We start from the raw sequence: 22,967 nt of genomic DNA on the forward strand, positions 1-22,967 counted from the left end.
TTGACCCCCCTTTGTTCAGGGACACATTATCCCATTTCTGTTATTGTTATGTCTCAGTTGTTGAATCTTGTTAAGTTCATACAAATATTTACACATGTTAAGTTTGCTGAAAATAAACGCAGTTGACAGTGAGAGGACGTTTCTCTTTTTTTTGCTGAGTTTATAAAACCAATATATAGAAGTCAAATGTTTGGACACCTACTCATTCCAGGGTTTTTCTTTATTTGTACTATTTTCTACATTATAGATACAATTGAAGACATCAGAACTATGAAATAACACGTATGGAATCATGTAGTAACCAAAAAAGTGTTTTAACAAATGAAAATATATTTTGTGTGTAGATTTGTTTTTTTAATCCATTATAGAACAAGGCTGTAACTAAACAACATGTGGGAAAGGTAAGGGTGTCTCCTATATCTAGGAGATATAAGAAAGCTCAGGAAATATATATTTTTTGGGACACATATTTAACCCCTTATTTTTGTTGCCACAAAACTACCTCCATACTTTCAATTGTTTGTATGGGTTACCTTCAGATGAGTCCCTTGACACTTGTGGCGGTCGTAGAGCAAAACAGAGAACACAATCGTGTTAGTTTATAGCTTAAACGGCTTGAACAGACGTTTTCGTGAAGAACAATTTTTGGGATGTTTCATGGTCTGACAAACACCGCTATAGCTCACACGCCTTCCACCGCATATGCGGAAGGCCGACATAGGCGGATGCAGTGGATTGAGCCGCAGCCCCTGTAAAACATATACATTTCTAGCTTAAACGGATGGATTTTGATGGAGATTTTTTTTTAATTTTGTGACTTAGATTGACGCATGTGTGCGTCAATAGACTCTTAAGGATTAATGTAACTTGTTTTCTCAATTTGTTTTAGCTAGCTAATTTAGCGGGTGTTATGACTACAACTCCCATCTGCTGCTGGTTATAACTTTGACTGCATGCTGACAGTGAATTCGGTCAGCTATTTAGTGGCTAGCTACACTACAAACATTTACCAGGTTCCTGTGAAGCAATGACAAAGTTGCATAAAGATGACAGTCCCCATGTACTTACCACAAATGCTATGTTTGCTATATTGTACATTGCTCTCCGTTACTCTAGCTCCAAGACGGCGGCAATTTGAAGAAACTAAAAAGTAGATATTGCTGATTTACTGGCACATTGAGCCATGTTGCTTGCCGCAGTGTTCAAAATCAATGACATCTCAGAATTCTTCCATCTTTATGCACCTTCACCATTGTAATGACAGCCCACCACAACATACCCAGGAGTTTCCTGATTAGCAAGGGGTCATCTGTGTTTAATAGAAACACACTTTGAGATCATTGTAAGGGGATTTTTCCAGTGGTTGAATGGGAAATTGAGCTTCCTGTGGAAATGTTGTCAGAGGTTGCAACAGTAACTAAGGGGGCTGGGGCTTTGCAAAGGGTTAATTACTGACCACTGACTTTAGCATACGTGTATTGAATATAACTTAACTGACTATTTATTTGGTTTTCCCTCCACAAAAAAATATGCTCAAAATTAACGGCTTAATCAGTCATGCTGTACTGCATTGATAATTACAACCATATAGTGGCTAACCGCTGACTCATTTGGCAATGTATCCTAACCTTTTCTCCTATAGGTGATTCGGACCACTGGCTTCATGAAGGGACTCTATGCAGAGACTGAGATGAAGTCAGACAATGTAAAGGTAAGACATTTTCTCCATTTGATCAGGAATTTGTGAAACACCAGAACAGACTGAAATCTTGTAGGCCCCCTGCCGATGAATATGTTGCTTTGACCTAATTGTTATACTGCACTGTGACAGATCTAATGAGTTATTGTCTATTTCACAGTCATTATAAAATAAATGATACGTAGCCTAGCTCTTTTGGTGTCCGTGTGCTTCCCAACCAGAACAGTTCGTTCATATATTATGCCAAAATTGTGATGTTTTCGTCTTCGAAAAGGTTTTTTTTCGGGTGGTCGTGCTCACAACAATTTCGGAGTGGAGGTCTATGCCCCTTCATCAGTCATTGGTCAACAGTAGGGATTCTTCAATGAAGTGTTTGTTTTCATTCAACAATAGACGACCCGTTTACATGAAGAAAAATAATGACTTGGGAAATACTACATCAAACATCTTAGTTAGATCTCCAATGCAAAAACGTCAGCTTAAGGAATCTCATTCATTTTATCTTTCATTAATTCTGACTTATTTGAGGAAGTGTGTACTGGCTACGGCGTCTCAAAATGGACAAACGGTACTATTGCCGTTTTTTCCCCTCATTTTTCAAGGAGACCATTGAGGCTTTTGGTTTCACTCCCTCTAAAAACAGTAATAAATAATTCTAAATAACACACTGGCTTTATTTACAAATTAGTAAGAATGTCTCACCCCATGTTCAAGAATGGCCTTTTTCTCGCTCACTTTAGGTTATTTGAAAACTAAATAATCTCCAAAATGTCGTTATTTTGTAAAAGAAAGTTATTTTTAATTAACTGAATTATATAAAAGCCCATTAGATATTCTCACAGATATATTATTAACCCTGTTTTTCACAAGCATAGCAGGCTGTGAATTCTGCAAACAATGTTTCTAGGATGGGCTGTTAGCAGGATATTGGTATATTAGCATATATTTGTCATTGCTCCCGAGTGGCGAACAATGGGGTTGCCTTGCAGTTCTCCAGCTTTATCCACTGAGATAGCGGTGAGCGTGCGAGGTTCAAGGCACGAGGGCAGGGGACAGAAGACAGACCTAGCCCATGGGGAAGGGAGGAAGAGGAAAGGGGGGTGGACCCCCACCCTGCCCCACTGGGTAGCACAGAGCAACACTTTAAGGGGCATTGCACTAATAATGGCTCTGACTAGGAAAACGTTCCCACTGTTCTTAGAGCCAGTCTGCACGTTCAAACTAAAACAATGTAACTAATACTGGCGTGGAAAATGCCCCTTTGGATATGAATTCGGAGGGCAGAAGTGATGAAATATTAAAGCATTAGACCTCTCACTAAAGGCGTCAGTCAGAAGTTATACTTGAATCCGAACTGAATTTAACGAAAAATGACATGAAAAGCACACATTTGTAAATCCCAAACTTTAAAAGTAATTGGAAAGGTAGATACAAATGATTTGTGACATTGTGCTTACAATAAAGAATACACATGATGCTGTGTTTTTATTTACAGTAGTAATGGACAGCTGGAGGAATTTTGAAAGCAGGTTTTCAAACACTTGTTTTTCACAAGTGTACTGTAGCAGGTGTAACCCTATTAGCAGGGCAATAGACTCTTTATAGCCAGGCTACTGTAGGTGTGAAAATCCCCAACTTGCAATGTATTGATGCTTAGGTACTCTAAAGTGTTACATTTGTAACTCAAAACAGCAGTACAGTATTTCTTCATCTTTATGCTTTCCTTAATAAAATAACAAAAAAAAGTTGGGAAGCGATTCCATGGCACATGGTTTATGAATTGACACGCAATTTTCCGTTCCTCCTGCAAGTCCTAACAGTCAAATGCATTCTCTGCGTTGCTACAGATGCTGGTTCGATACGCGTACCGGCCGCGACCGGGAGACCCATGAGGCAACGCACAATTGGCCCAGAGTCGTCCGGGTTAGGGGAGGGATTGGCTGGCTGGGATGTCCTTGTCCAAAAACCAACAGATGGAGAACCTACACCAGTCGAGCAATTAATTTAATCAATAATCTTTATTTTAATTTGACTTTACAAACAACAAGAGGGCGTAATTACAGTCTTCTTCGGAGCCTAGACCTATCTATAATAACTTAACTGGCTGAGGTAGGCTATGAGGCTTAACAGCCTAGTAGAAGTAAGATTTGTTTTATTTATTAGGCCTACTTACAATTGCAACTGGTCAAAGATTTAGCATCCAATGAGAAAAAATCAATTTCCCCTCTGACACAATCTTATGGATGTGGATGGATGTGATTTTTATGTGCAGGCAGTCCTCGACTGACTTATGTGAAAGCCGGTTCCTGCCGTGAGTCTTGATTACGTTCATAGAGGAAAATGAGGACTCGCAGGTGTAAGTCGATCCAAACATTGTTAGCACATAAAATGGCAGTTTCTTTATTGTGCTGTATTCCTCTGAGCAAGCCACCCACAACGCACACAGGGACTCGGCACTCCTGAGCGCAGCCCTGGTTTGGCTCGATGTCTGCAATTCAATCAGCTCAGTTTGAATTGCGGCCTCATCCAGCGAGGGTGTAGTTTTCTTAGCAAGGGAGGAGTATTCTCCACCTGAGCGGACTGTGAGAGGATCACGTACAAACGCAATGATATCCTTGGGCATGCTGAAGTCTTCAAATCTGGTGGATAAATTGTCCCTCAGCTGCTTGATGAAATCTTCCATCACCTCTGTGACAATGCTGCGGCCTGATCCAAATCAAACAACTCAAGCTTCCTAGTAAAGGCCTCAAGTTGTTCCATGTCCACAACTGTTTCCCTCTTCCTTGTAACTGCAGATTTAACCCCTTTAAGTTACAGAATATGTCCTCAAAAAAAAGCTGTGTGTGCAGCTTGCAGTTAACAATTCAATGTTTCTGCGTCGGGCCTCTATATGGGGCGAGAATACCACTGAATGTTCTATGCTTAGATTCATAATTATGTCTGAGATTTAATTATTTGCTAACAGCGATATTTTAATTACAAATAAGACTCACTGGCTTGACATTGGGAAAAGATGGAGAGATGCACACATCTCTCTGTACATTCTTGTCTGAAACTTTCATTATCCCTTTCTTTTTGATACTTTTTGAAAGCAACATTTTATCTTGCTATCAAGCAAATTATTCTGAACAAGTATTGACTTTCAAAAAAGTAGTGAAGGCTACCTACTGTAGACCTGTTTTTCCCCACCAATCAACGCAAAAAGAAATGGACAAAAATAATAATTCAGGACAACTGAGCTTTGGAGAAATACGCAGATTTAAAGAGGAGTCCGTAATTTGCTTTCTAATAATCATGATCTTTTCGTCGAAGAAGTTTGTGTATTCATCACTGCTGACGTGAAAGCCGTCCTCTCTTGGGGAATGCTGCATTTTAGTTAGCTTTGCGACAGTGTCAAAAATACATTTAGGATTGTTCTTATTCTCCTCAATTAGGTTGGAATAATAGGATGATCTAGCGGCCATGAGGGCTCTTCGATATTGCACAGTACTGTCTTTCCAAGCTAGTCGGAAGACTTAGTTTGGTGGAGCGTCTTTCCAATTTTCTGGAAGCTTTCTTCAGGGCTCTGGTATTTTCTGTATACCAGGGAGCTAATTTCTTGTGACATTTTTTTTTTGTTTTTTTAGGGATGTGACTGTACTCTTTACTCTGGCCCGTTCACTGCTCTTTCTTTCAGGCCTGAATATCAGCTGTGTTGTGAAATACAGGGCCTGGAGAGCTCAGGGGCTGAATGGAGATAGAGCTTGTTATAAGTTAAGTTAGTGGCCAGCTTAATGTTACACTGTTGGCATGGAGCTTAGGTTGTGGTCTCAACTGTGCTTATCTGGAAATGGATAACAGATGAGGACACCGTTTTGGAATGGTCTGTGCAGTGCAACACCCTTAGTTCCAGTTGTGCGTTGGCACGTAACTATACAATGTTGAGATTTCCCTCAAGTGCACATGATGAAGAGGGGTTTCGCACATGCATGTCTGCATAAACTCTCCAGTGGTCACGTGTACTCTGATATCAATAGAGGATCCACTCAAGAAAACTGATGCAAAGAAACAGGTCGAAGCAGTTTTGTTATGCTAACCTCAGAGGGGAAAAAAGACATTCCCATTAGACGGTCTTCCTAAAGCCGTTGTTCTCACTCTTTCTTTCAATCCCTCTCATCCTTCCTCTCTCCTGCAGGATAAGGATGCTAAGATAGCGTTCCTGCAGAAGGCCCTAGATGTGGTGATGCTGGTGAACGGCGAGCCCCTGTCGGTCAAGCCAGCGCGCATTGTAGCCGGCCATGAGCCTGAGAGGACCAACGAGCTGCTACAGGCCATCGCCAAGTGCTGCCTCAACAAGGTCTGTTTGCTTGGAAAGACCCATGTACATGTGTAACGGAGTTAAGAGCGTGCCTGTAAGCTCACTCCACAGCTAGCTTGAAATGTCGGCGATGGAGATATCGAATTGGTAACTTTTGTAGAGCTCAATTGGTTCACGCGTTGTCAAGGAGGGTGGTCACGTGTGTTGCGACGCAGAGGGTCACTGGTTCGTGCACGGTATGGGGACAGGGACAGTGGAGGAAGTTAAACTGTTAGCAGCACATTGCCGTCTGTTTCACATGTGCACGCACGCCTGTAACTACACAACATACACCCTCACAGACAGAGAGACGCATGTGCACACACACGCACACTCTGTCCAGATTGTCATACACATGCAACTAAATTTGCAGACACGTTTGTGTGCAATTGTAGCGCAATCTTCAGTCCACAACATCCAAAGTTGCCAAGATTTTTTTTACATTTTACATAGCCACAGCCGCAAAGAAAAGTTAAAAGGTAGCTCTTGCTGCAAATAATATGAGCATATGTTTGTGCATTTCAGTGGCTGTCACCTATCAGCACACAAACCAAATGCTCCAGATAAGGTCATGCATGTTTACACACACTAATGATGCTTGTGGGTGAAATCTGAAGAGGATCAGTTACAGTCGAGCACATTTGAATTGGACCCTGAAGACAGCCAGTTGGAATAAAGGGCTTCGAGCTCGGGGGATCTCTGCCATGCCTCCCTCGGGGCCTCGTCACGACAGCTGTTCACATGCATGTAAACTAGCTAGCTAGCACAACATCAATTGTAACAAGGGCCACAATGGAAATACATTTCGACTTCGTGTTTTTAATCCTCAATAATTGATGTATTGTTGTACTCGAGTGGCTGCGGCAACTATGTTAGATATTTCTAATAAAATGAATTCAGTTCATTATAAACAGACAGATGGGCAGGTAATTCTACACAAAGATTGCTGTGTGATAGTAATGTGCACTCCTACAATGCATTACTTTGAAAAATGTTCAATCCCAATAAACAAAGTTAAAGATATAGATATGGTAGAAAGGACTATCTGCATTGACCTTATCTTGCACTGACTCTATGCATACTCCAAAGACTATACACACTATATACACTGAGTGTACAAAACATTAGGAACACCTCTTTCCATGACATAGCCTGACCAGGTGAACACTATAATCGCTTATTAATGTAACTTGTTAAATCCACTTCAATCAGTGTAGATGAAGGGGAGGAGACGGGTTAAAGAAGGATTTTTAAGACTTGAGACATGGATTGTGTATGTGTGCCATTCAAAGGGTGAATGGGCAAGATACCATTTTTAAGTGCCTTTGAAAGGGGTATGGTTGTAGGTGCCAGGCGCACCGGTGTCAAGAACTGCAATGATGCATTGGAGTCAACATGGGCCAACATCCGTGTGGAACGCTTTCGACACCTTGTAGAGTCCATGCCCCAATGCATTGAGGCTGTTCTGAGGGCAGAAGTGGATGCCTTTATGTACATAATGTATCTACCTCAAATAGCGCATGTTGGTCTGGTACTGGTACTCTCTGTATATAGCTTACTATTTGTGTTACTATTTTATTTGATCATCATTTTTTTACTCTGCGTCATTGGGTAAGGCTCGTAAGCAAGCATTTCACGGTATAGTCTACACCTGTTGTATTTGGCGCATGTGATAAATACCTTTTGATTTGAAAGTAAGTTGACAATCACGTCTGTCCCCTGTGTTATGTCGTCCCAGCTGTCCAGTGAGGAGGCGGTGAAGCGGGTGCTGGCCGGGGACAAGCTGGACCCCAAGGGGAAGGCCAGCTCCTCCCGGTCCCAGGACAAGGAGAACAGAGAGGGACGAGACCAAGTGGTGAGACCAGGGGCTCCATCCACAAAGTCTCTCGAAGTGAAATGCTGATATAGTAACAGTTCCCAAACCTGTCCATATCATTTTATTAATTATGATCTCAAAGGCTAAACTGGTCCTAGATCAGCAATACTACTCTGAGATGCTTCAGACTGGACAGGATGTATTCCCATCAGACCATGACATAACTTTGAGCTACATTCACCTCCGTATTTATTTGGACAGTGAAGCAAAGATTTTATATTTTGCTCTATACTCCATCATTTTGGATTGTAGTATTTCCATAGATATCGGTGTTACCATTTTAGAAAAGAAAGCACTTCATGTATATAGTCCCCTCATTTGAAGAGGTCATAGGTATTTGGACACATTCACTTGTGTATTAAAGTAGTCAAAAGTGCAGTATTTGGTCCCATATTCATAGCACGCAATGACTACATCAAGCTTGTGACTACAAACTTATTGGATGCATTTCCAGTTTGTTTTGGTTGTTTTGAATAATGCTGATCATACCCCACAAAAATGCTTAACTCCCCATTTCATTGGTGATAACGAGAGGTTAGCATGCTTTGTTGTAGCTTCTGAATGGCTTCTCACTCATCATTATTCAGGATTTTTCTTAATCATGGCATTATCAGGATTCATTTAGAACTGTTCAGAAACCTCTTATCTACTCGCTTAAAGAAAATGACTCCGGTCATTCACCATTCAGTTACTATTGGACTAAACATAAAACAAACTGCAAATGCAATCAACAAGTTAGTAGTCACAAGCTTGATGTAATGGGTGCTAGGAATTTGGGACCAAATACACAAAATTAAATGATTGTTCTATATGTAACTTCAACCTCCTAACGTAAAGGTTTGTCATACAGGGCTAATGTTTGCCTGCTACCACAGTGTTTTCAGGGTGTCCCAAGGCTCACATTAATGCATCTGTGTGTATGTACGGTTTTGTGTGTGTATATGCTTTTCTATATATGTGTGCGTTTTCTCCAGGAGAAGGCGATCCGAGAGCACAGCGCCGGGGGTAGGGAGCAGAAGGACCCAGACCTGCCCAAAGAGCAAGAGGGCAGGCGGGGCGACAAGGAGAAGGAGCGCCACCGCGACAGAGAAAGGTCAAAGAAGAGCCGCGATCCAGACCGTACCAAAGACCGTGGCAAGGACAAGAGCCGGGACCGAGAGTGGGACAAAGACAATGAAAGAGAGAAAGACGGAGAACGAGACAAGGAGAGGGACAGAGACAGGGAAAAAAGCAAAGACAAGGAGTCGCACAGAGGGAGAGACCGAGAGAGGGATAAGGAGAAAGATTTAAACCCGGATAAACGGCGAGACAAGGGAGAGAAGGAGAGAGAGCTCCGACACAAACAGGGGGAGGAGAAAACCAAAGTGCCAGAGAAGGGTGACAAAAAGGTAGAGTATGTCTGTCATTCCGTGGCTTTGTGCAAAATAGTCCTCAATGTAACAGTGGCTGCAACAATGCTTCTATGAGATCCTGAGGAGTGTGTGTGTGTTTAGGCCAGAGCGTCAGAGGACACAAAACACAGACCACATCCAGAGGAGCCCAGTAAAACGGCCAAACCTGAACCAGCGGTAAGCTTTAAATTACTCCAACCTCCTTTCTCTCCTATGAGCAGTATCTACTATTGTCAGTCATTTTCATATTCAACCGATGCCTACATTTCTCATGCCACTCCAGTCCTTTCTCATGCCACTCCAGTCCTTTCTCATGCCACTCCAGTCCTTTCCATGGTTGTATTTTTGTTACATGTTCATGTTAAGTCTAGTTTGGGAAATGAATGTACTGTAATCAGTACATTATGAAAGTGACTTCAAGTCCCATTGAAGACCAGCAAAACACAACAACATAAACAACGTTTTTTACAGTTTGGCAGTTGCAATAGCATATGAATGTGTGATGTCAACCCATGACATTTAAAAATGTCAGATGTTTCATTCTATTAATGGAGGATATTAAGATTAAGACTTGCAGTATGTAGAAGAGTGTTGAAAAGGGATTGATTTTAAGGGTTCACCTATTACCTGGGGCAAGTGAACTAAGCATTCCCGCAAGTTGAGCATGCTCTGAGGTTTCCCCATTGGGCAGGTGATAAAAAAATAAATAAAAGTGAAAACAACCAAACTACAAAGAATTATAGTAGCCTAAAACTGATCTTTCTGATTCCTCACCAAGTGAAAGACACAATTTATGGCATTAATGGCAGTCGGGCAAGTTATCCCAGCTATGAGAACTTTTTTACTGATGATGACCCAAATAAAATGGATTCCTGTACTTATCTTTCTGATTCCTCCACTATGTGTAGGTGAAAGGAAATATATGGCACTTCTGTGTGTAAATAGCTAATTTATATTTTCAGTCAAGTGAACATGAACTTGGTTCTTTTATTTTTTACATTTGAGTCATTTATCAGACCCTCTTAACCCTAATTGTAAGTCACTCTGGATAAGTGCCTTGCTCAAGGGCACATCCGACAGCTTGTTCACCTAGTCGGCTCAGGGATTCGAACTAGCGACCTTTCAGTTACTGGCCCAGCGCTATTAACTTCTAGCCTACCTGCCGCATTTGAGGCCCTTCAATTGGAATGAGTACACTTAAGTCCTTTAATGAGTGTCAATTACTGATGTTTTAAAAGTCGAATTTTACAGTGATCAGAAATTTTCGAAAGTGCCATTCTTTAAACTGTAAAATTTGACTGCCTGTTGTAATATTGTCCATCGGTGTGATATAATGTCCTATGGAGTGACGCCAATCGATAAAGTGGGGGAAAAAAGGTGTTTTGAACAAAATGTAAAAATGAGGCAAGTAACATCTTAATACGCAAGTAAACTAAGGACAAATTCAATGAATGAAATGGTTAATTAAATTTGATTTAAAAAAATTCAAGCAAAGGTGGCCACAACATTTTTGAATTGTTTAGACATAGTTTATTGCAACTATATGTTTTTACTTTCATTTTAGAATAATTTGTTCACTTTTGTTTTGGCCTTAGCAACGGCCTTAGCAACGACCCTTATGTCAATTCCTTGTTTATGCTCCCATTTATAATCTTGCCCCATCACCGTGTGTGTGTGTACTCTCACCTTCAACCCCAAGGCTGAAGATGATGAGCAGGAGGTAGCTACATGCCTAACAGTAATGTAGTTGCTCTGAATGCATTTGTGTTAGCATAGATGCTAATTTGTTTCGCTTGCTTCATTTCACTTCAAGGGCTCTTACTCCTTGCTTGTTGCTAGGATAGAACACATTAGGTTTTTTTCCGCAACTTTGACCAAGACAGCTGTCATCTGCAGCACTCTGCATTCATTGAGAGATTAGTTATATTTAGCACACTCTTTGTTAGTGTGAGTTTCCAGTCTGTTGCTTTATCTTCTGTTTTCAACTCCAGTATTTCAGTATTATTTGTCTAGGCCAGCCCATATTTGCTCAAATTTTTTTTTTTTATATATACTTGGGAAGATTTATCCATGGCACATATTTTAGGTGGTCATAAGACTGCTGTTTTTTTTGTGTAGAATAACTTCAGGAGCTCAGCAATAATGATGCCGCTACCCTGCTCAACTCTTAAGGGCGCATCTCACACATTTGTACCTTTCTCTACAATACCACCAGAGATGGAAAAGAAATCTACACATTTTCTGAGATGGATATAGACTACTAGTACATCCATGAACTGATGTTGAATATGCTTTAGTTGTGTGGCACAGATTGGACTTAGCTAAGATGGATCCCATTTAGTACCACATGGTCATAGGTTAGGACTAGGGTGCCATCCATACAAATAGAAAATTGGGCCAATAACATATTAGACTGGCTAATGTAGTCTATTTCTATGCTGCTATTAGTGTGATAATTGTTCATTCTGTGCTTCTGTGCTACCGCTGGAATTATCCACTGAAGCCCATTGAAGATGCATCTGAAGAGGTATCCTTCCTTTGCCTCCATCGCTAGAGCTATTTAGCAGATTCAGAACGGCGTATAACTCGCTAGTGCAGTATGGCTGCCTGATAGGTTCACCTACTTTAACATAGCGCTGTGAGCATCTTCAGTAGTTTGTTTGGCTGTCTTAGCATAACTTGTCATTCCATGCTGTAGAAGCAAAATAATAGTAATCATAGCAGCTTGGTTTTCCTACTGCTTTACTTGCGTTGTAGCTCCCTTTGGTGGAAGGTTTGGACATAGGTCCACATTCAGATATTTACTCAACGCCGTCTTACTCTGTAGACAGCGGAAGTCACATACAAGCAGGTAACCTCTTATTTTTAAAGAGGAGCTGCCTGTGTCCTCTTTTTCCTACGAATGACCCTGCACGTGTGCATGTTTATAAGTGTGTACACCTGCTCTCTATCCGAAATGGGACACACTTACCCAGTCTTCTTCCCATCTCCTCTCCTCAGTCTGACAGTCCAGCCAGAATACCTCGGCCTTCGTCTGCCAAGGGGCAGAGGCGCTGGCCCAAAGCAGGAGGCCAACAAGGTAACCCCAACCACCCCGCAACCCATCCGGCCTTTCGCTAAAGTCATTCTTCTGTTTACACCATAATATGAATAGACACATAAAATAGATACAAATAATTGTTCTGTTTCCTCTTTTCCAGAAGAGTTTGACGGTGAAGGTGAGTGTTTTTCTCACTGCACCGATGGTGCTGGAGTTTTTTTTCCATTTAGTCCAGGTGGACATTTCTATGCGTCTCTGTTCTAAAAGCCCTAGCCGTCAGTAGTTCTAGTTCTTGCTATCCAGTTCATCGGTTGTTCCAATAAAAAGTGTTAGAAGGGGTGTTCTCATGTCAGCATCACGTTGTAGATGGAGACACACCGTTGGCACAGAGGCCGGTCCCCCTGGAGAACGGAGATGCCACAGACGCAGTGCCAGCCCACAGGTTTGTACTGTGTGTGTGTGTCGACAGCTGACTAAGCAAATTAGCAGGGTTTGAGGGCACTGCTCAATGTGCGTTAGCATGCTACAGCTCTCCATTCACTGACGCAAATCCTCCACTTTCTCCTTGATCAACCGCAACACTCAGCTGGAGTACTCTCTCTTTACACCACAACAAATTGCTCCGCTAGTCCCCGCTCATCATTTTCTCAGCGTAACATGGTGAAATAACTGACGGACTGAATGGGAGTGAGTGCTGTCGACCCTGGTCTATTTTATTTTATTATTCCAACTAAATACAGTAACTTTTTACCCTGTCCTGTTCCCGTCTACCTGTCTTTGAATATTTGTGATTATTTGAAGATGTGATTCTCGGTGTCTCTTGGTTAAATGGTTGTCTTTAACCATCCAAACAGAGGACTAATTACTGGTAATCAATTGGTGAAGAATATAGTGTACATAGCGGGTCCCCAGGATCAGTTTTGAGAAGCACTACTATTTATTTGTAATAGAGGCTATTGGTGAAAGAGTTGCTTTACTGGCTGGCTGATCATTCATTAGTGTGGCCCATCTTATCTCCCCAACAGGAGGATACCTCGGCCCAGCAGCGCCCGGCCTGCCCCTCCTCGGTTCAAGAGGCAGGAGAGCTACACTGACGTGACCCCAGCTGAAAGGTGACTTCCCCTCATACCTTTTTACTTCCTGTACCACTATGAATTATACAGGAGTCAGCATAGCAGCGCTGCATTTAGCAGCGCACAGCATTTTAGGGCTTTTATAACTATATGACGTAGAACAAACATGCCTCTATGACATGTAGATTTAGGAGTCACATCAGCTCTATTTGTGACATTTCTATCTGCTATGTTCCACAGTGTTTACCTACTGAACCAGGCTGCGAAAATGTTGGACTTTGCTCCATGGCCTCCTTCCTCTAAATTTTGTGTGTGTGTGTAAGGCTGACCAGTGCCAAGCCCCCGGCGGCCGTCATCACGGAGGGTAAGAAGCTTTCTGAGGATGAAGATGAGCAGTTTGTGGTGTTGGAGGCCGCCCCTCCTCCCCCCGACATGCCCGAGATGGTGAGGGAGCACATACATACAGTACCTTCGGAAAGTGTTCAGTCCTCTTGACTTTTCCCACATTTTGTTACGCTACAGCCTTATTCTAAAATGGATTAAATCGTTTTTACCCCATAATGACACATCAAAACAGGTTTATAAAATTTGTTGCTAATTTATAAAAAACTGATATCACATTTACTCAGTACTTTGTTGAAGCACCTTTCGGCAGCGATTACAGCACCGAGTCTTCATGGGTATGACTCTACAAGCTTTGCACACCTGTATTTGGGGAGTTTCTCCCAGTCTTCTCTGCAGATCCTCTCAAGCTCTGTCAGGTTGGATGGGGTGCGTTGCTGCACAGCTATTTTCAGTTCTTTCCAGAGATGTTCAAGTCCGGGCTCTGGCTGGGCCACTCAAGGACATTCAGAGACTTGTCCTGAAGCCACTCCTGCGTTGTCTTGGCTGTGTGCTTAAGGTCATTTTCCTGTTGGAAGGTGAACCTTCGCCCCAGTCTGAGGTCCTGGGCGCTCTGGAGCAGGTTTTCATCAAGGATCTCTCGGTACTTTACTCCGTTCATTTTTCCCTTGATCCAGACTAGTCTAGTCTCCCAGTCCCTGCTGCTGAAAAACATCCCCCACAGCATGATGCTGCCACCACCATGCTTCACTGTAGGAATGGTGCCAGGTTTCCTCCACACATGACGCTTGGCATTCAAGCCAGAGTTGCAGAGGTGGTTGTTTTTCTGGAAAGTTCTCCATTGTCCACAGAGGAACTCTGGAGCTCTTTCAGAGCTCATTGCCGGACAGCCTGCTCTAGGAAGAGTCTTGGTGGTTCCAAACTTCCATTTTAAGAGTGATTGAGGCCACTGTGTTCTTGAGGATCTTCAAAGCTGCAGAAATATTTTGGTTGCCTTGCCCAGATGTGTGCCTCGAAACAATCTGTCTCGGAGCTCTACGGACAATTCCTTCAACCTCATGGCTTGGTTTTTGCTCTAACATGCACTGTCAACTGTGGAACCTTATATAGATAGGTGTGTGCCTTTCCAAATCCAATCAATTGAATTTATCACTCCAATCAGGTTGTAGAAACATCTCAAGGATGATCAATTGAAACAGGATGCACCTGAGCTCAATTTCGGGTCTCATAGCAAAGGGTCTGAATACTTAAGGTATTTCAGTTTTTTTGTTTTTTTAATGCATTTGCACATTTCAAAACTGTTTTTGCTTTGTCATTATGAGGTATTGTGTGTAGATTGACGAGGCATTTTGTTTTATTTAATACATTTTAGAATAAGGCTGTAACGTAACAAAACGTGTAAGAGGGAAAAGGGGTTTGAATACTGTCCGAATGCACTGTAGGTGATTTGGGTTGCATTTGGTTGTGCTGTTCCCACAAGCATATACTGCACTGTGTCTGTTCAAGAGAAGGCAGCAGCAGTGTTGGTCCTTCTGAGTCTTTATGGTTTCTTCACTATTTGCTCCTTCCACAGGAGCCAACAGTGGAACTCCAAGGCGATGAGAATCATGGTGAGCAATCCTCGCTTAATTTGACATTGTAGGTGCTTATAATTCTAGTACAAATGGCTAGACCGTGGCCAGGGTTTGTATCTTAATAAGGAGCAGTCTGCAGTTGTTTATATCCATTTTCAGACATTTATATTAATGATATACCGATTTGATTCCTGAAAAATATAACTTATAAACGTCTCATGAGCTTAGTTCAACTGTCTTACCCCATCAAACCCCCTGAAATACACTTGTTTTACTCCAATGTTTGTAAACACTGTAATTGTAACAAGCAGCATATGGTTAAACTGCAAGTTTGATCTCATGAATGGTCAGTCCTTGCATCTTTACCTCTGTCAATGAATTTGAGTGGTCACATTTCTCAAGCCCCGTTCCTCAGCTATTTACCCCAAAAAGTGGAGGGTTACCCACTTATTTGAACCTCAGATTGCCACTTTAAGGATGGTTAAAAATGGCTAACCTTTTGAAAAAAATGAATGAACCTTTTTTCATCCCCAGGTGGGCTGGTGAAAAAAATCCTTGAAACCACGAAAGACTTTGAATCATCACCATCATCTCCAAAGTCCAAAGACCAGGTAAAATGTCAATGGTGTCCTACTGATGTAGTGATCTTGATCTCCACTAGAGGGCAATGCAATGACATCATAACGACAGTGTTCCAAGTATTTGGCTCTCATTCCTCTCCCGTGACTCAATTCTCGACATTTTACTACCTCTCACGGAGCGTACACACCTTTTTATTTCTGTAAATTCAGTATCTTACTGATGTGGGGTTGCAAAACCCATAGCATACAGTCTATTAGCTAAAGAAAGAATCTTGCAAATCGAGTGACAAGTGTAATTGCAAAAAACATTGAACATTTTGATCTCAGTGGAGCTAGAAAAACAGCATCGAGCGGGTTGATTACTTCAGCGAGAATGAAGATTAAATCAGCAAAAAATGTCCACCTTTTGTTGTAATTTAACGTGGTTGTTTCTCATTTTATGTTTCGTACGTGTTTTTGGCTGAGAAAGCGTTGCAAAAATGCATCCAAATTAGGCTTATCTAGCTCAATGTCTCAACAGCCAGTTTGAGAGAAAGTATGTTTTATTTTCTTCTGTCTAGTTCACATGCCTAATGAATACATTTGATCATTATAATGGAAAATGGATTTCAATCGACTGCACCGATTTTACACCAGCTGCATCATTTTAAAGAGACAAAAGCAATAACGTGAATTTGACTAAATCTACTAAACTTAAATTCATCTTCAAATAACTTAATTTCCTTTCTGGTGTGATTTAAGTCTTCCTCAGAAAAAAAATCTTCCTTTTTTGGGGTCATGCTATATCCCACTTTTCTACCTTGGCCTCCTGCCCTACCTCTCCCTGTGATTCAACCATAAACTGTTGTCTCCACATTTCATAGTTGATAGATTTTTCATGACTCTGAACATGACTTCCAGTCTGACGTAACGCCATTATTGCTGCCCCTCTTCTGTTCCCCCGAGCGTGTTTATTGGCCAGAGAGGGCTCCCACCATCAATATTTGGATAGGGAATCGGTGTGAAGGCCTCTTGTCATGCTCCAGCGGTGTGGGTTGTACGACGCTGCCTGTTTTGGGTGGTCTTTTCTACCCGAGCGTACTCGGCTCCTTCCGCTCCCTGCCCAGCTGACCACCCAACTCTGATGGATGCCGGGTTTTTGCCTGTTGCTATACTAAAAGGCCCTGTCTAGCCCCCCACCCCCCTTTCCTGACCCCATCTCTCTTCCCCAACGATGTCGCCTGTCCCAGGCCAGCTGCTGATGAGCGGGGAGAATGAGTGCTCCTATCTACAAGGCATGCGCCAGGCTCCGTCCGTTGTTCCGGCTCCGACGCACATTTAGCTCATAGCAACTCAGATGGAGTCCCCCATTCCCAGCTTGCCTTCGGATGGGCGGCTCCCTCACCCGCCCCAATAGGTCAGATTTCACCCTTGTAGTAGCCCCTTGTAGTTTTAATTTCAAAATAATCAGACTGGATTTCCCTTTGGTTTCCAAATAAGTTTCTGGTTCAACTTGAGCACAGCCCACAGGGTTATCGTAATAGACTTAATGAGCTTTGGGATTCCAGGCCCCTTATTATAGGGCATCTAATGGGGAGGGGGCTGTGTGTTGCTGGGGAATTCTGCAGTCTGAATGGAAGGTAGGTGTACTTGTACAAGCCATGCTATGTGCTACCCCCCTCAATGTTACTGGCCTTGCCTCGTCCGCTGTAGGAAGGACTATAATGGCTTCCTTCCTGACATGAAAGAGTTGACGGTCAGTGTAATAGAGACGTTGCTCTCTTGTAATCACGGCGGAACATGGAGGGTTAAAACATGTAAATATTGAGCTTCCCTCATCACCCGGTGTCTGGGGATTACAGCAGGACATGATTCATTCTTAAATGCTTTATCAAACATTTAGCCATATCCCGCCACACAAAGTGCACCATAGAGCAAATTCTTCCATGTTTATAGGTACGACCTTCCCCATGACCTTGCAGAACACTTGTATATTATTCTAAGATACTTCTGAGGCCTTTTTATTTAGACAGAATCGGGCCCTCGTAGCAGCTGCGTTTTCACAATGTTTTCGGGCTGTCTCCCTTTTCTTACCCCATCAAATTAGCCTTGATGAAAGTTTACAATGTATAAATAAACCCCGTGGCACACATGGATGGTTGAGTTACCGTCACGGAGGAGGAGTGCCAGAATACTCTCGGCAGAATCAGCAGGAAAATAAATAGTCCAATACCCACCAGGCCGTGTCTTTGTAAACATAATGAAATGACCCTGCAGCATTCCATTAGCCATATTTCCCTTGCAAGGGCAGCACTTTGAGATTCCAGTGGAATGAGAAAATGTTTCTGAAAAATACCTTTCTGAGACCAGACTCCAATGCAGACCGTGGCGTTGTAGGTCCTTTTTTTCTTAAGTCGCTTCGATCACACCAATCGAGTCAAACCCCATAACCTTACAAGCTAGAGGTCTTAGCAGATTCAACCTTTGTGGTGTAGCCTACTTGGTCAAACAATTGAATCAAGCCCTTTTCCCTGTCCCTAGTCTTTTTCAGAGGTAGGGGAGGTTCCCCCTTGTACCCCTGGGTTCAGGGCAGGGGGCTCAGCTGTGACCCCCTCAGGGGGCTACACACTGACCCTAACATCCTGTAACCCCTCTCGCCCTTAGCCTCACTCTTCACCTCACTGACTTCTAGCTATTTCTATGATCTGTCTGGACATTTGGATGATGTCTGTCTTCCCCCCTAAAAATAGCAAACCTCTGAACAACACTGGACTAATCATCATCATGCTGTAATACCTAGCTCTTTGGCCTACCTCTGAAACCCTCTCTGGGGACACAATTCAGGGCCCTTGGGTAGCCTGCATTGTCTCCAACTTAGAGCCAGTAGCCAGGAGGTGGATGGGTCTAAAGTGACGTCATCAACTCCTCGTCTCCTTTGCTTTGCCTGCTCTGTTCTGAACACGACTATGTTCTGAAATCTATCGCAGAAGCCCGAGAGAGCCAGGAGACTTGTTCATCTGTAAAAAATATATATATTACCGTGGGGATGAAGGAAATAAGACGAGACGAGGAAATCCAGTTGACACTATTGGGACCGTAGTAATGCTCAGAATATATGAGTTAACATACTGTACGTTCACCTGATCGACACTGGAAATTGTCATATACCCTAAGTATGTCATGCTATTCACCACAGAAACGTTGTTACACCGTCGCTTTTATATGTTTGTCGCCAGACAGTTCAGCTGACCCGTAATTGAGGTTGATGAAGTGGCTTATTACATCCGTCTGGAAGCCAATACTCTGCCCTGAAATGGTCCAGTGGTGGGTAAATTAATTATTTAATTAAAGACGCCCAAGGTCTCTAACAGGTTTCACGCTGGCAACCCATTCTTCTTTTCGAAAGCCTTACTTTGAAGACAGTTATTCTCCCACCGCCTCTCACCAGCTCCTTATTACCGCACCATAAATCATGTGCTTTGCATGTGTTCCCTCTTTAAGCACATTAGGCATCAGAGGGTTCGAATGGATTCCACATTGCAGCGCAGCAGCCTGCCCTGCAGCCTGGCCAGCAGGTCTGTGAGGAGTTTAGATCCAGCTCCTAGTCCCCGGCATGAGACTAGATACCCATCAGAGTCTCCACAAGACATAGTAAAACATTCTGGCACTAGTGCACGTTTTGGATTGATGTACTCAGCAACACATTGTTTACAATGCGAAACCAGAGGGAACTTTCTTCTGCAAGTAAAAGCAAGATTGCAATTAATGACATATCCCTGACACCCTCTGATCTGTATGGATTGACTAGGGGCTCCTAGGAAAGACCGATAGAAAGGGAATTGATGTTCAACACTCAGTGGTCTCTGGGTGCCACCTGCTCCCAGGAAGGATCATTGGCTCGGGTCTCCACCAGTGGCGGTCGGTGCCGTTTTACGATTTCCTGTTTTTCTTTGTGTGAGCATGGCCTTATTACAGCATATCGGATGACATTTCATATTCCATTCACCCAGTTCAATGTAACATCGATAGGTTTAGGCCACTACATGATACTCAAATTTGCCCTATACCCATCATGAGATTGCTACAACCTAGCCTACAAATGAACGTTTATAACGTAGGTGCACAGGGCGAGAGACAAATTGGAGTAATCAAGGTGACTGACAGTGACCCATTCAATAACGCCTTGCACACTCTCACCTGCTTCTAGATGATCTAGGGTGTAATCATTAGTCCAAACAATTGTAAAACGGTAGGTCCACCCCCATTTCGTGCTGTTTGCTTCCGTTGCAAAAATGTTTTGCAACAGAATTGGTGGAATGAACCTTTTATCACCTGCACACACAGGTCACTTTCAGAACAGCCATACACAAACATCACATCTATGTGCTTTCCTCCTCCTTTCCTCCCTGTGGATTTCAGTGCACAACACAACTGCTGTCTGTGATCAGGTGAAAATACCTCTCCAAGCCAAAACGTCATACCATAACCGCTAAACACAACCTGCATCGTTGTCACCATATTAGCTAACATAGTCAACATAGCTACTAGAACTAACGCATTAGTAAACCCACAATCCAATGCATGTGTACAATCCCACAGTAGTGTACAGAAAGCAGTTTAGCAGTTACACTGGAAGTCCCCGCTGGCAATACATTTATAAAATGGAAAGTTTACCTTGAATTGGAAGTGTTGGATAGCCTTAGCCAGCTTGCTAACATTAATATCATTCCTCTCTGAGTCAGTTTGTTGAGTAGGCTAAATTAGCTAGCGTAAGTGAAACTGGAAAAAATAAAAAATAAATATCTGTCATGCTTCTACTTAATTTAAGAAATTAATTTGTTTAAAACTGTCCAACTATTGTATTTCTCTCTGAGTCAACTATTCACCACATGTTATGCACTGCAGTGTTAACTACCTGTAGTTTGTGCATTTAGTACTAGATTCATGGAAGTTGTTACTGTGTAAGTCTATGGAAGGGGGTGAGAACCTAGGAGGCTCATGGTTTTGTATTGAAGTCAATGTACCCAGAGGAGGCCGGAAAATATCTGTCCTCCGGCTACACAATGGTGCTACCCTACAGAGTGCTGTTGAGGCTACTGTAGACCTTCATTGCAAAACATTGTGTTTTAATCAGTTATTTGTGCTCCCGAGTGGCGCAGCGGTCTAAGGCACTGCATCTCAGTGCTAGGGGCATCACTACAGACACCCTGGTTCGATTCCAGGCTAGATCACAACTGGCTGTGATTGGGAGTCCCATAGGGCGGCGCACAATTGGCCCAGCGTCGTTTGGCCAGTGTGTAGGCCGTCATTGTAAATAAGAATCTGTTCTTAACTGACTTGCCTAGTTAAATAAAGGTTAAATGGTGACGTGAATATATTTTGCATAGTTTTATCTGAAAAGGACAACTTTAAAAAATATAATGTTTCACTATTTAGTTTTTTATGAAATTCAGCCTCCACTGGTCTCCACGTCAACGGCGCTTCCGTTACTGACTTCATGAGCTAATGGAAAAACCTGCCTCCTCACCCTTCCTCCAGCCACCGGACTCAAAACAAATCATGTTCTTGGGTCGGGGTGAAAAAGAAGAAAGTATGAGTGCGCTGGACTTGTAGAGCCTGACTATAAAGTGCTGGTATATGCTCGCCGGACAGAGTGCACCGTGCAAACCAGGGACGGGTTTTCTTGGTTTTCTGAGGGGTTGAGGCTGTGCAAGAGGACAGAAAACAGAGCGGAGCCCGTCGGAGCTTCTGCAGCGCTCCACCGTGGCCAGCGGACTGACTGAGCCGCGGCGTGTTTGTGTAGCCGCCATGTTCACGGGGTCGAGGGGAAAGCCACCCACATTGCAGACGACCATTAGACATTTCAATCCTCGCACACTTTGCAAACCACAGAGCGAAGGGAGGGGGGGGGGGAATGAGGCAGCTTGTCAGACATTTTTGCTGGCTTCCTGAAGGAAAGGAAGACAGTTGACATTTTTTACAGTTTAGTTCTATGTAGTTTAGCGTGTTTCTAAGCTGTAATTGAGTTGGCTTGTTTTTCTAAGCGAAATGATAAGAAGCTGGCTCGTAATGAAAGTTGGATTAGTGGCGCTTAACGTGAAGCTTTGCCCACCTATCTGGCCAAATACCTGAGTCTATTATGGTTGGTCTTATGAAGGGGACGTTATTGGTTAGTTCACACTGTCATGTAGCGGGAATGTGTTTTTTTTTTGTTTTGTTTTTTTCCGGACCCGTGAAAGCAGGTGTTTTGATCTCGAGGCCAGAATGACACATTGTCCTAAGAGTTGAACTTGAACGGGACATAATTGTAGTAGTTGTTACCGAATACTGTAGTAAAATAACTTCACTGCCACAGCCTGTTACTAAAATAAACAAGGGGTTTTAAGTCCACAGGAGTGTGGGTGGGTGCCATCTAGTGTGTGTGCGCCTGCAGTGCCACACACACCAGCCTGCAGACCCAGCTGAGTAAACGTCCCTGGCCCTCACTGTGCCAAGGGGAGGCCCTCCATCCCCCTCCCATCCTGGGGCTGAGAGGTGACTGGGGCATAGCAGAGCAGGACTCCCTAGTCACATACCATACAGAGGCCTTCACCAGCCAGTCCCCCCACATTAGGCAGCATAATTCAGCCACGCGTTTGATATTTATATACACAGCCTAGGTTTGTATAATTCCTGCCTAACATTTTTAGCCTTGAAATCCTAAACCACTAAATGCAGCCCTGCAACTGGTTCTGTACATGTGTTACTTTTTATGTGATTCGGTTGAAGTAGCCTCTGGTAGAGTTGAGAGGAGTGTGTGCATGCACATTTGCAGGTGTGTTGGCAGAGGTAGAGAATTTTAGCATTATTACAGACATCCAAAAGCTATGAAGAGTTGCTTTGCAGCACGTCACAACATGTGTGACCTTGTATTGAAACTTGTTAAAAGTATATTTAAGATTAAAATGTAATGCGCTGAATTTATAAAATACATCGGCCAATTCAGAAGGGAAGAGAAACTTTGGAGGTAGCTCTCGACTAGAGTTTCTTTCTGGGATCACTTTCGCAATAACTGGGCTGGCACTGTATCAGTCCCC

General features: G+C 42.9%; 1 protein-coding gene across 6 annotated transcripts in view; it reads left to right on the top strand.

Annotated features, from left to right (window-relative positions):
* LOC129821380 (TRAF3-interacting protein 1-like) overlaps positions 1-22,967 on the top strand; it is a 38,452-nt gene that overhangs the window by 4,481 nt on the left and 11,004 nt on the right. Inside the window, exons 2-15 of one of the 6 annotated variants that reach the window (XM_055878998.1) lie at positions 1,643-1,711; positions 5,874-6,035; positions 7,774-7,890; positions 8,886-9,299; positions 9,405-9,479; positions 11,806-11,829; positions 12,130-12,153; positions 12,303-12,381; positions 12,503-12,520; positions 12,709-12,784; positions 13,368-13,454; positions 13,739-13,859; positions 15,331-15,367; positions 15,866-15,942. In XM_055878998.1, coding sequence (XP_055734973.1) covers positions 1,643-1,711; positions 5,874-6,035; positions 7,774-7,890; positions 8,886-9,299; positions 9,405-9,479; positions 11,806-11,829; positions 12,130-12,153; positions 12,303-12,381; positions 12,503-12,520; positions 12,709-12,784; positions 13,368-13,454; positions 13,739-13,859; positions 15,331-15,367; positions 15,866-15,942 — 1,380 coding nt within the window. The remainder of the gene's footprint in view (positions 1-1,642; positions 1,712-5,873; positions 6,036-7,773; positions 7,891-8,885; positions 9,300-9,404; positions 9,480-11,805; positions 11,830-12,129; positions 12,154-12,302; positions 12,382-12,502; positions 12,521-12,708; positions 12,785-13,367; positions 13,455-13,738; positions 13,860-15,330; positions 15,368-15,865; positions 15,943-22,967) is intronic. The other 5 variants (XM_055878999.1, XM_055879001.1, XM_055879000.1 and 2 more) reach the window with 5 other exon arrangements.

This window comes from Salvelinus fontinalis, chromosome 23 (genome assembly GCF_029448725.1).
Source record: "Salvelinus fontinalis isolate EN_2023a chromosome 23, ASM2944872v1, whole genome shotgun sequence".
In the NCBI taxonomy this organism is placed as follows: Eukaryota; Metazoa; Chordata; class Actinopteri; order Salmoniformes; family Salmonidae; genus Salvelinus; species Salvelinus fontinalis.